This window comes from Microcaecilia unicolor, chromosome 3, assembly GCF_901765095.1.
Source record: "Microcaecilia unicolor chromosome 3, aMicUni1.1, whole genome shotgun sequence".
NCBI classification, from domain to species: Eukaryota; Metazoa; Chordata; class Amphibia; order Gymnophiona; family Siphonopidae; genus Microcaecilia; species Microcaecilia unicolor.
In genome coordinates this window covers 130,726,766-130,741,246 of record NC_044033.1, presented here as the reverse complement: position 1 = coordinate 130,741,246, position 14,481 = coordinate 130,726,766, and the positions used below count along the sequence as shown (strand labels likewise).

The 14,481-nt window shown below is 42.9% G+C and overlaps 1 protein-coding gene across 3 annotated transcripts in view; it reads right to left on the bottom strand.

Moving 5' to 3' along the window:
- Window positions 1-14,481, bottom strand: part of MEIS1 (Meis homeobox 1) — a 385,764-nt gene that overhangs the window by 190,013 nt on the left and 181,270 nt on the right. For all 3 annotated transcript variants that reach the window (XM_030196365.1, XM_030196366.1, XM_030196367.1), the window contains exon 8: window positions 11,517-11,662. In XM_030196365.1, the coding sequence (XP_030052225.1) occupies window positions 11,517-11,662 (146 nt within the window). The remainder of the gene's footprint in view (window positions 1-11,516; window positions 11,663-14,481) is intronic.

Sequence of the window (14,481 nt, the reverse complement as noted above, 5' to 3'; positions counted from 1 at the left end):
CAATTAAATACATGCTGATAATGTTCCATCTTTGTGATGGCATGGAACACAGCAAGAAAATGCAGGCATTGCATGCTCATTACTTAACAACTAAGCCAGGACCAGCAACTAGCAGTCTGTGGTCTTACAGATGGTCCACATGAAACAATATGGAAGTTGGAAGACTACCCCAATGGGTTTTCCTCTCAAATTCAGTAAGTCTTCCATGCCTTATCTTCTGTACTTCTCTGTAGGATACAATCTGTATGTGTTGTTGACTGGTACTGCTGGCATGCACTTCTAGAGTGTAAGTCTTTTCTCTAGACCAGTGGTCTCCAACCTTTTTCATGTAAAGGGTCACAATGCGGACATCAGAAAGCTCCAGGAGCCACCAATTGATTTTAGGCTTACAAATTTAATTTTAAATACTAATTTTGATTCTACAAGGATATATTTAAAAAAAACACTTTATTTTGGTTTATTAACAGTTAGAAAAAACATAAAAGGTAAAACATTATTTTTATTCCTAATAGTTCTCTGGAAATAAAAGAAAAAATATATACTGGGGAAGGGGGGGGGGTCTTACAAATCTTGCATTTTTGGTGGAAAATTCCAATATATAGTCAAGGACAAAGTTTGCTCACCTGTTTTCAAAGTGAATTATGTGGGTAAATCTTTCAAATCAGAGCTGAGCTGGAGCAGACGTGCACACACAGGAGGTTTTGCCGCTACTGCAGTTAGAGAAAAGGCCCCGTGAAGCTCCGCCGGATCATGTGTGACTGCATGGTCACAATGATGCACATGTGCACGCATGAACACACAGGGAGAGGTAATCAACTGGTATTTGCATGTGTGTGCACGCATGTGCGTCAATGTGACCATACAGGCACACGTGAGCTTCACGTGACCCAGCAGAGCTTCACATGTTCTTTTTTCTACCTGCAGTATTAGTGGGGGTCGTTGGATATGAGGGCCGCAAAAATGGACTGTGGAGGCCGCATGCTGGAAACTACTGCTCTAAACCAATGATCTCAATCCGCTCTTTGGGTTTCACAGTATCCACAATGAATATGCATTTGATAAATTTTTATACATTGCCTTCATTTTATTCAAATCTCCCCCATGTATATTTATTGTGAATACGTTGTAAATATGACTAGGTGACAGCGTCCCCAAGGTCTGAGTTAAAAATCTAAGCTCTACACCACTGATTTTCAACCCAGTCCTCAGGGCACTCCTTGTCAATCTGGTTTTCAGAACATCCATAATGAATAAGCAGGAAACACAACTACATATTCTGAAGACAGTGCGTGCAAATCTATTTCATGAATATTCATTGTGAGAATCCTAAACACATGACTGGTAGGGTGTGTCTTAAGACTGGGTTTAGAACTACTGCTCTGAACTTATGTTTTGCTTTGCAGTTCTTTTTCCACAAATGTGTCGTGTCTTACTCTTAATGTCTTTAGATCAACCTGAATCAAGTGCGAAACCTATTCCAGGTCTGGGGATCGGAGCTAATTATCCTTCCTCCTGCATTTCAGGACAGTGAACTGGAGAGGGCTAGGATGTTCCCTTGGTTAATGAGAACCTTCAGTGGTATAGGAGTGTCCATAGAAGTTCTGACTAGTTCAGATGATCATCCCTGTGAGTAGTTCCCTAAATACATCGATTTTTGTCTATTATGGTGTCATATGTGTTTGTGCCTTTTCATGTGGTGTCTGTCATCTGTCATGCTGAAGTGAAAGCTACTGTGTTCTCATATCATTTGGTCTACCCCTAACATAGAATCTGCTCCCTCCTTCTGATGTCTTCTGTTGTGCTTCTTTGATTGTGCACTGTGGTGGTATTTTCTTTCCATGTTTTGGGCATGGTTCTCTGTTGTATGAAATGAAAAGCACTTGCTGTGTCTCTATACACTTATTAATATTTCCCACTTTGCACATCTTTAATTTTCTTGGTTACATATACAGGTAATTTTAGAAGTCTTGCCAGCATCTCATATGTAAATAGAAGCACTTACATGTGGAAATGGCCTGAAACGCAAAAATTAAAAGAAGGTATGTTTTGGATGTTGTTAGGGTAGTAATTCAAAATATTTTCTCGTTAGCTCTGCATTACCTGCTACACAAGCTTCTGCAAAATGCATGTTCCAATCAGGGCTCGAAATGGTTATTGAGGCAGAGCCTTTAGTAAAATACTAGGTGTCTCAATTTGTACTTTAATGTCCTATGCAAAATGGGGTTTCACATATATTGGCTCTTCTGTGCATATCTGACTTTGCATTCTTTGTTTATATATCTTAGAGTTGCTTTATTGTCATGTATCTCAGTTGCTTCCCAATTCTTCTCTTGATTATCCACATTAGCCAGCAGCCTCATCAAAGAGCTATGTCCTGCAAACCTAGCATGCCCACCAGTGGATAAACTCACAAATTGCTCTGGAGGTAAACACATACATTTAGGGGCCCTTTTACTAAAGACTGGGTGCGCCGCAACCCAGAACTACTGCCGATCCAACGCAGGTGCTGGCAGTAGTTTCACCCCCAGCGCACGCCATTTCCGGCACTAGAAGAAATATTGAAAAATATTTCTGCAGGGGGTTACCCAGCAGTAATCGGGCAGCATTGCACACTGCCTGGTTATCGCTGAGTTAGCACGGGAGCCCTTATTTCCACCTCAATGGAATGGCAGTAAATGCTCCCCCCAAAATCGCTACATGGCAAGTGCAAACTTAATGCATGGCCATTTCATTTTTGGTTATTTTTACACGATGTGGTAAAAGGGGCCTGGTGCACAGCAAAAACGGCTGCTCCTGCTGTTAACGCGGGGCCCCTTTCACCGCAGCTTAGTAAAAATGTCCCTTAGCTTAATTTAATCAGCAATTTCTTTACTACCTTTCATACTGAGCATCAAATTGGTTTGCAAGTAAAATAGAAGAAATAGTTATAACAGTAACATAACAACAGAAGGGCAAATACAGATATGAGAAAAAGATAATAGGGTAGCAAGCAGTTTATGAACAATAATTAACATTAATATTAAGCCTATCAAAGAGAAGAGAGCCAAGAGAGGACTTCTTTTCTGCACTGCATCTGTAGTTTGCTCATTGGTTTTACCTGAGTTATAGATGCCGGATCTGTGGGAGCAGTGGATATTTGAACACTGCCAATACTGAGCAAACTTCTTCACTGTGTCCAGGAAAAGCAAACTATGTTCAGTTTAGCACACCTAATTATTTTGAAAATCTGGCGTCAATGATCACTGTGGGATTGTTTTTAATTTATCTTTAACCTTGCTGTTCATGCTCCTCCTGAGCAGCTATAAAAAATGGGAAATGCCTCCTTCCCTAGAGCAGGGGTGTAGACAGACCTTTCATTTTGGGTGGGCCCAGAATTTGGATGTGTGGGCCTTCCAATATCTCCCCCTCCTTCATCTTTCTCTCCCTCCTCTGCTCCCAGATCCAGCATCCCCCCTCCCCAAGTTCCAGCATCTCTCCCCCTCTCTGAAACTACCCCCATACCTCAGTACTTTTGACAGCAACTTTGTGCATCCACTGCTTGGCCAGCCCCACAGGCTTCCCTCTGCCCTGTCTTGTCAGGGAGGAAACAGGAAGTGATGTCAGTGAGGGCAGGGTGTGGCAAAGGGAAGCTGCTGAGGAAGGTGCTAAGGTAGAACAGGGAAGAGGTGTGTTGTGGAGCTGCAGGCGGGAGGCAAATGCCAGATCTTGGGGTGAAGGAGAGGGAGAGAGGGAAGTAAGGCAGCTGCTGCTGAACTGTTTTGAAGGCCACACAGGGTGGTCCTGAGTCAGGAATGGGTGGACCTGTGCCCACCCAGGCCCACCCATAGCTACGCCATTGCCCTAGAGCAAAGAAAGGATCTACATACTATCATTCTCTTTACCACTTGCTGTATCTGTGAAGGAAAGAAATTTTAAGAACCATTTACTTTTGGAATAAATATATAATGGTCTTTTGACTGTTGTATTTTGTGGGTTTTTCAAGACTAAGTGGTATATGTGCATGCTCTATGGGTGTGAGCACGGGTATACAGGATAGATCATGGTAGTATATATCTATGAGTGATTACGAGAAAGATATAATAAACTGGATGGTGGAAGGGGGTTTAGGAAAATCAGAAGAAACAAGTATGAATAGCGGGGAATGCCAATACTGTTTTCCAACAGCCAAATGTAATCTCTTTTAAAAACAGCTGCATTTTCTGGAATCATTTTTTTTCTACTCCATTCCAGAAAAATTGGAAAGAGTGAAAGGAAATAGTGCCACGGGTTAGTTCCTGGAAGTTAAAGAAAATTAAAAATGTTTTCATTGTTCAGGAAATAATGGGAGCCACATAGACAAAAGAGAAATTAGTTCTTAACTGCTAATTTGCTTTCCTTTAATCCCTGCAGAAAGGCCTAGAATGTGACTGATGGTTGTGCACGCCTTCCAGCAGGTGGAGACTGAGAACTCTGACTCTTGAGAAAACCAATAAGAGCCCTGGCCAGCTACAGATAGATTCAGAATTATCATAACAAAGCAAAAGAAGAAAGGAAGGAACCATGCTATTAATGAGAATGCGTCTCCAGCATAATGCGCCTGTTGTGAAAGCCAATATACTTGCTCCACATTTTGTTTCTTTTTTTTTTTTTAAACAACAAAGAAAGTGCAAATGCACAAAGCAGCTCCATCAAAACTCCACTAACCGAATACAAACCAAACTTCATCACTTCACCTCAAAAATTACAGGGAGGGTTCTGGGCCGGTCCGGAGAGGCTAAAGGAAAGCAAATTAGCAGGTAAGAACTAATTTCTTCTTCCTTAGCATCCATCCAGACCAGCCCAGAATGTGACTGGCTCCTGACAACACTGCACATCCAATCTGTAAATATCTGGAAAATGAATGCAAGGAGGACCATATTGATGCTGTACAAAACTGTAAAAAGCAGCACCAAGAAGCATTCCGCTCGTGACACAGCTTACCCTCTGGTAGAATGGGCTTTCACTCCTTCTCAAAAAGGTTTCATACATAGGAGGTAAGCAGAACCCTTCATCTCTGTAAGCCACATAGGAAATAGTGGGTTTAGACACCACTGAAGCGCTGCGTATGACTGGTAGCGCTATAGAAATGATTTGTAGTAGTAGTAGTAAACCTTTACAGGAACCTCGAATCATCAAGAACAGATGCTCCATCTGCCTAAGGTCCTCTTCCAATAGTACTTCAGAACTCTCTCAATACCTAGCTTCCGCAAACATCTCCACTCCTCCAATCCAGAGGCAGAACCTAACACAGGCAAAACTAAGAAACTGTAACAAGACCATAGTGAGAAAGGAAGGAACAGGGCATAAAACCACCTGCTCCTTAGAAAATTCCAAAAATGGAGAAAATGCCTGCAACTCCTATACTCTCTTCACTGAAGCAATGGCTACCAAAATACTGTCTTGAGCACAAATCCTACAGAGAACAGGATGCTAAGGGTCCAAAGAGAGACCTAGTAAAAATCGAGAGAATCAACGTAAGGACCCAAGCCATACAGATGGCCCCAGAAAAAGGAATAATGAGACCTGCTCCACGAAGGAACAGAGTTATATCTGGATGACTAGCTAAGTCCTTTCCCTGAACGTGCCCCTGAAAACAAGACAGCGCCGCAATTTAGATTTGAAAAGCTATCGCCAGGCCTTCATCAAAACCTCACTGTAAAAAATTCAAAACCTTCTCCACCCAAGCCTGAAATGGAGAAATATCCCGATCTGAACACCAAGCCTCGAAAACCCGCCAAATCCTGATATAACTCATAGAATTGGGACGACACAACTAAAGCATCGTGGTAATCACATTGGCAGAGTAACCCCTTTTCATCAACTGAGACCGCTGAAGAGCCAAGCTGAAGGACAAAATCAAGCCGGGTTGGGGAAAACCACTGGGCCCTGGACTAGGAAACCATAAGATTCCAGTAATTTGAGTGAAAGTCCAATGAAAAGGCGCATGACATCAACATACCAAGGCCTGTGAGGCCAATACAGAACTATTAAGATTACCCCTGTTCGCCTTGGTCCTTTGACTTAGGCGTCCCAGAAGAGCCCACGGAGGAAATGCATACAGAAGCCCCAAGAGCCAAGGTTGAGATCTCTTCTGTGATTGAAGAATCGTGGCTCTTTGCGTTGAGATTTAAGATGCACAGATCCATGACTGGAAACCTCCAGCGATTCACGACTGCTTGAAATGCTGTCACACTGACAATCCATTCTCCTGGGTCTAGAGAGTTGTGCGCCTGAACATTCACCATTTCCACTAAATGGGACGCCAAGAGGGTAGACCAGATGAAGCTCCACCCAACTCATGAGCTGTGCTCCTTCCTGTTCCAACAGGAAACTCCTCGTTGGTGTTGTCTGAGAAGATGTGTACTGGCTCACCTACTAACAGAGGTTGCAACACTTCCAGTGCCCACCGAATTGCTCTGGCTTCCAAGAGGCTGACTGAGTGGGATGTCTCTGGCCAAGACCAAAGACCCTGTGCATACTGTCCCTGACAGTGAGCTCTCCAGCCTCTGAGGATGGCATCTGTTGTGACAACTTTCCAGCGCGGCAGATCCAGGGAGATCCCCTTGGACAGTTTGGTCATCGGAAGCCACCAGCAGAAGGCTGCCTTGCTCTCAAGCCTGCAGTGGCAATCTCACCTGCAGGGAACCTCTGCAGTGACCATCTGGACATCAGGGACTTCTGCAGAGATCTCATGTGTGCCCTGGCCCAAGGCACCGCTTCTATCATCGCCATAATGGAGCCCAAAATCCGAAGGTAGTCCCTTGCACAAGGCACCAACCTATACAGAAATGTTCAAAATTGAATCCGTAACTTGAGAAAAGATTCTCAAGAAGAAATAATCGACCCTGCAGAATGTCGAAAGATACTCCTAAATAGTCTAGCGACTGAGACAGCAATAGGTGACTCTTTCAAGAGTTGACCACTCAGGGGACTGTAGGAACTGGACCACATGAGCTGTGACTTGTAGACTCTACTGATATGAGATTCCTCTGAATCAGCAATCGTCCAGGTAAGGATGAACTAGAACACCTTCCATTCCGAGAGCCACTGCAACTACCACCATGACCTTCGTAAACGTGCGAGGAACTGTAACCAGATTGAAGGGCAGAGCCTGAAACTGAAAATTCTTGCCCAACCCTGCAAAGTGAAAAAAACACAGATGCATGGGCCAACTTGGAAAATGCAGATAGGGCCTACATTAAAACCAATGTGGTCAAAAAATTCCTGGACCAAACAGCTACTATGACCGAGCAAAGAGTCTCCATATGAACAACTGGTTACTCTTGAAAATCCGCTTAACAGCTTTGAGGTCCTGTATCTTTCTTTCTGGAGGATGACAAAATAAATGGAATAGCATCCCTGACTGAGCTCCGAAGAAGGAACATTACAGCCTGCAGGTTGACCAGCCTTTCCAGAGCATCCTTGAATGCACCCACCTTGAGGCTGGACTGACAAGGAGACTCCAGGAAGGTGTCTGAAAGATGCCATGCAAAATCTAGGGTGTATCCATCTCGAACAACCTCTAGCACCCAGTGAGCGGAGGAAATCTGGGCTCACTTCCAATAGAACTGTGCTAAGTGAGCTCCAACAGGACTCAGAGGCTTGCCCTTGAAACCTTAATTGAGCAGGATGGACGGTTGCCTGAAAAGAAGCTCCTGCGTCCATGCCTCCTCTGAAAGGACCGATTCCTCTGAAAGAACCGGGACCATTATACCAGATGCACTGTACCCGGTCTATACCAGCGAAAATCACGTCCCCAACTATGACCCGAAAAGATGCCGCGGACCAATGCCCTAGATCGATCTTCCGGAAGTCTAGGCACCGTAGCATCTCCTAGACTGTGGACTAGCTTGTCTAAGTCCTCTCCAAACCAAGAGAGGCAGTTCCTAAGAGGTATACGGTTCCTGTGGATTGGGGTCCGGTTCTTAAGGATGTTTAGGATTGCTGACTAGAGGCTTTGTTGAAGAGTGGTTTTGATGTCTCTGCTTTGGCAGTCCAGGCAGCTATCTTAGTAGTACTTAGGTTCCTTAGTAGAAAAGGCTGCATCTGCTGACCAATCTCGCAACCAAATAGAACATCTTGCAGCCACACCCGAGGCCCTCAGCAAATCGTACAAAGCATCCACCAAAAAGGCTGAACCCATCTCAAGCTTCTCCCCTTCAGCGTCTATCAAGGCAAGATTATCCGAAGCTCCATCTAGGACCCTCTCTGACCAGTGGAAACAAAGCCTAGCTACTAAGGAACCTAAGTACTACTAAGATAGCTGCCTGGACTGCCAAAGCAGAGACATCAAAACCACTCTTCAACAAAGCCTCTAGTCAGCAATCCTAAACATCCTTAAGAACCGGACCCCAATCCACAGGAACCGTATACCTCTTAGGAACTGCCAAGACCACCGCAACCACTATGGGAAGCTTAAGAAGGAATCTGTCTGAATCCAGAACCAGATAGAGATGAACTATAGACTTAGCAAGTCTAAAGGAGGAATCCGGTACATCCCCTTGCACCTGAAAGATAGTCTGGTGCATAGGGAAGGTCTTATCTGGAATTCCTATGCTCTTCACTAGGAGATTTACCTCATGGCCCTCCACAACCGTGGACTCTTCTTTAAAAGTAAAGCAGTGGCCACCTGTTCTATGTGAAAAATTGTAACTACTGAAGGGTCCTCACCTGGGAGCAAAACCTCTGCACCTGGTACCACCACACCACAATCCACAGAAAGGAGACCTGCTCCTAAATAATCGCCCCCCCCCCCTCCAAAGAGGGCAATTCCTGATCTGGCTTTGCCACCAGATCCTTGACAAATTCCCAGGGCCCCCTGGGACGCTTTGCAGAGACCCTCTGTTTCCCCAAGGCCTCTCCCAAAGGGGCTGAAAAAAGGACCTGACTGTTGTAACAAGAAGGTCTAGTACCTTTGCAAATTAAACTGCGGAGGAAAACTGCCCACTGGCAGGCCTGAATGTATGGGGAAATCTGACTGCCCCTAGGATTGGAGCATCAGCGCAGCTGACCGCACATCTGTCAAAGCCTGAGATGCAAAAATGGCGGCATTTCCTACCCCAACTGGAGCTGGCATTTTTTCCTTACTGCTCAAGTCCTGCCGTGCCGCAGACCCTGCCGAAGAAGCGGATCGCGAGAGACCATCCCCTGCCACACTGACAATGGTGGTACAACACTTACACCCTCCGGTAGCTGCAAGACCCCGCCGCTGACAAACAGTACAAATGGGGGAGATTCACTGCTATTGCTCTGAGGGCTGAAGCACCAGAGTGGCTTTTTTTTTTTAAGCGGGAAGCCACCGCTGCAAACAGCTACTAGAAGAAAACATACCGTCACATAAACAGGCGGACACAGAGCTGCCCTGCTTGTTCACGCCTGAATTAATTATTTTTAATGTGGGTGCCTCTCCCAAGCCTTACAACTCTCTTCCCTCAAAGAGGTCAAGGTAGAGTTCAAATCCACAGCAGCACTGAGCTATGCTAGGAGACTATGGGAGGACTGGGGGAGGGATCTGACCACCTGAGTTTTAAACCCCCAAGGCTTGGTGAGACCCCCGTAAGCCTCAGCCTCCAGAACTTTCAAGAGACACTGGTGCACAGAATCAGCCAAACCAAAAGAAACCAGTAATAGAGATACTCTCCACCCAAAGAATCCTAATTATTTACTTATTAAAACAACACAAACTATTAAAAAAAAATGAGAGTAGAGAGAAAGAGACCAAAGGTCTCACCACCTTCCACCTGCTGGAGACTGAGAATACTGAATCTATCTCTAGCTAGCCAGGGCTCTTATTGGCTCTCTCTAGAATCAGAGTTCTCAGTCTCCACCTGCTGGAAGGCACACACAACCAACAGTCACATTCTGGGCCGGTCAGGTCTGAGCTGTAGAGAAATTGCTTGGGGTAGAGGCCTCAGGGAGGAAAAAAAATGCTATTTTGAGGGCAGGAGTGGAGGTGAAATAAAGGTGAGTTGTGCCTTATGAATACATTTTTGTAGAGTCTGAATGCATACCAAATAGTGGGCTGAATATCTCTATTTACAACATTAGATATATTGGGAAAACGAAATACTCAGATTCTGTTCACCTCCAGGAAGTCAAACTGCCATAAGTGAACTGAGAGTAAGCAAAATATTTTAAAAACAGACTTCTCACTAACCAGAAGTACAGTATTGTATAGCTGCAAGGACTGCTTTCAAAATTCCTTATTAAGACAGCATTATTCAATTACAAAAAAATAACCACTAACAAAATTATTGTGTAACTATTTTATACTGTAATCTTCCACACTGATAAACAAATAGGCATAAATAGCAGCAAAATTCCAGTAGATATGCTACCAATGGTGCCAGAATCCCACACAGCTATATAATGTTTAACAATCTTGGTTTCTCATCTCATTGAGACCTCCTGTACTGTAGCTGAAACAACAATAGTCACTCGGACAATGAACTATTACATTCTCCAACAAGTCACTGGGGAAAGCACAGGAAGAACTGATTACATATTGTTGTTTCCCTTAACAGTTTTAAGCATAGTGACAACTTTCTCTCTGTGGCCAACAAGGACTGCGGCAACTGAAGAAAAAAAAGTGTTACCATCTACAAGAATTAAATATTTGCTCTGAAGCAGATCAATCCCTTAAACATTCAAGAATATCTCAAGATCATTTCTCTTTTTAAAAATGTCTTTCAAACTCATTTTGCCAGGACAGGAAAAGACTGCATATATTCATCATATTACAATTGCACCCAAATAATTATATCACTATAAGCAGGTGAGAGTATCACCCAGAACATCCAGAAGAAATGGAGGAGCAGCTTAAGTCCATCAAGTTCTGGCCCCTCCCTTACCATTATAAACTCTACTGGCTAAACCTGGACTTTCCCTACCCCCTCTAAAGTAGAGAGGTGTGGTAGCCGTGTTAGTCCACTCTTAAAGGTTATCAATAGAAATCAAACAAAATAAAACATGGAAAAGAAAATAAGATGATACCTTTTTTATTGGACATAACTTAATGCATTTCTTGATTAGCTTTCGAAGGTTGCCCTTCTTCCTCAGATCGGAAATAAGCAAATGAGGTAGCAGATAGTATATATGAGATAAACATCAAAGCATTACTTTGACTGTCTGACAGAGTGGGAGGGTGGGGGTATGCATGGGGACATCAAAGCATTTCATTGATATTCTAACAGAATGGGTGTTGGTAGGTGAGAGGAGGGTAATAAACAGAGAAATACAGCTTTATGTTTTATAATGAGTTAGAAAACCCAATAAAAAGGTATCAATCATCTTATTTTCTTTTCCATGTTTTATTTTGTTTGATTTCTATTGATAACCTACCCCCTCTAGGAATACATGTTGCCACCTCAACCTATTAATCAATGCTTACAGCTAACTAAACAAACAGGGTAAACTCAGAACTTAGAATTTTGTTTTCTACCACCACCATGACACTGTCAAGGTTAATTTCAGAAATATGCAAACTAAAATTCACTTACTGTTAGATGTTGGAACAGCCACGCCCTCATGATATTTGTGGCTACTTTGGGAAAGATGCCACGCTTTTTATGTCGCTTTTTGTCCTTATCTGGATCATCATCATCTCCTGTGCTGGGGGAAGCTACACTGTTGTCCAAGCCGTCACCTGTAAATATATTGAATCAAATTTTGACTGGGTGCTACCTTTACATTCCTTAATTAATGCCTGTCTTTTGGTACCATTGTTTAATTGTAATATATTTTAGAAGGTTAACATACTACCTTGTGTTAAGTCTGAAAGAACTACAGCCGTAGAGGTAAGGCAAAGAGTTGTTTTGTGCAGTATGGAACAAACAAGAAACGTTTGCAAGGTCTTTCTGCTTGCCAAGGCCTATAATCTCTGTCATCAGAGGGAGGTCTAAGAGCCATAAATTTACCTATAAGGTTTATGACAATAATTTTTACACATGAAATGGCTGATTTAACCCTCCAGCTGACCTAGGCACTGGGTCAGTTAAACAAAGCATTTGCTGGGCAAAATGGAACCCAAGAAAAGTGTTGTCTTTGATACCCAAATCCTTGAACTTGTGTGCTACTAGGACTCACACATTGACTCAAAAGACCAACATAGCACCTCCCTCTCAGGGCTTAGCACCTGGAGGCCACCCTGGTTGCCCACTCTTAGCAACAGCCCTGCAGCCAGATGCTTCCCTCTAGTTGGTGGGGTGGGGTGGGGTCCCCTCCAAAATATTAATTTGTGATGGGCCTAAAGGGGTACCTCTACAATGTCTTATTGGCCATCCAGCCTAAATCAAGACTACAGGCCATACAGAATTACCACTTCCAGTGACAGGGTGGAATTCTCCCTTCTTATCGGGAACTTCACCATTTCATATATGCAGAGAATAAGCAAATGAAGTCAAGTGCCATTTGCAACTTGCATATTGGCAATGCTATGAGCCTATAAGATGTATCAGCACTGCCACAGTATAAACATTTTTCCTTCAGAGACCACAATCTCTCTGTTGATCATATTCATAACATATGTCAGCTTTAATAGGTGCACCACCACTTGGTACTAATTCCTTTATGTTCAAATAGGTAAGGGTAATAACTAAGCATCTTATGTAAGTGAGACAGCAGCATAACAAAAATCACTTTCATTATGTAAGACAAAAGCATTACCTAGCAATTCTTTTATGCTTTGTGGTTGAAACAGCTGCCCACCTTTGATTATGGGTGTTTCTTTCAACAAGAAAAAAACATAAAATATCAGTTTATATTTCCTTTAACACATTCTGACAGGTTAGTGTACTGTGGATTTCCAAAACAGTACTGTAATAGCACAGAGCAAGGATGGAACTTTGCAAATGCTCTGTGTCCTGGGAAAGAACAATCAAGAATATCTTCTGAGGCAGGCTGAGTAAAGTATAACTTTTCTAAAACATAGGGGTTTGGATTCATCAAAAAATATACACTGTGATCCCTATTTTACAAAAAATGTTGAGATTGGAATTGATAGGTCCAGGTCAGGTCAGGTCAGGTTGTGTTCAGTTCCAGTAGTATTTTAGAAAAGGATCTGCTGATGTAAAGTCTTTTCTAGAATACCTGCAAAAGTGCACATTTATTTGCCAACATGTGGACTTGAAGCAGCCATTGTACAAATTTACAAACAGGAAAAATCAGTGGAAGAAGTTTGGCAATTTACACATGTAAGTTGGTGTTTCACAATGGATGTGTGTACATGTCAACACTTAACACGTGCATGTGAACCATTTTGAAAACCTATACGTAGAGGGAATTAAGGAGGGTACCTCCGTGAATCTTTCTTGTAAAGGACTGGCTGAAACAAGTTCTCACCGACATACTGATTAATGACCCATCCAAACTATGTCCCTGTCACAACCTTACAATTTCTACATATTCCCCTGGATTCTATATTGTGCGATAATTGTACATGCAAATCAAGTTGTACTCTGAATTTGTACTTACATAAGAACATAAGAGTAGCCATACTGGGTCAGACGGTCCATCTAGCCCAGTATCCTGTTTTCCAAACAGTAGCCAAGCCAGGTCACAAGTACCTGGCAGAAACCCAAATTGTGGCAATACTCCATACTACAAATCCCAGGGCAAACAGTTGCTTCCCATGTCTGTCTCAATAGAAGACTATGGACTTTTCCTCCAGGAATTTGTCCAAACCTTTTTTAAACCCAGATATGCTAACCGCGGTTACCACATCCTCTGGCAAACAGTTCTACAGCTAACTATTCGTTGGGTGAAATATTTAAAGTATTTCCATGTAACTTTCTCAAGTGTCCGCTAGTCTTTGTACTTTTGGAACAAGTATAAAATCAATTTACTTCTACTCACTCTACACCACTCAGGATTTTGTAGACCTCAATCATATCTCCCCTCATTCATCTCTTTTCTTTTTTCTTTTTTAATTACTTTTTTTATATTGCAAATCATTAAACAGTATACAAAAATAACAGCCAAACAAATTCTAAGAAAGTTCCCCCCCCCCCCCCCCCATCCCTCCCAATCCTTCTAATACAATGGTACATCTTTATCTTGATGTAAGGTTAAAGTGAATCAGCCGGGGTACAGTCCCTCACCCTTAGGGGTCATGAGCTCTCATCTTCCATTGTTCATAATCCTGCCAAATGTCATAAAAATTAGCCAGTCAACCGTGTCGCAAAGCTGTAAGTTTCGATAATTGAAAGATAATATCCAATTTCTGCATGATGCGCGACAGAGGAGGTAAAACAGCTTGTTTCCATGCTTGTGCAATAACCAGTCTAGCAGCTGTGAACAACATTGTAACAAATTTGTGTTGGGAGACAGTAATTGCAGTTGGTTTGTGGTGCAGAAGACAGTGCTCTGCCTGCAAAGGATACGTCTTTCCCAGTATGTCTTGCAAAGTATCCTTTATCAGAGCCCACTGAGTCTGCACAACTGAGCAAGACCACAACATGTGGAGGA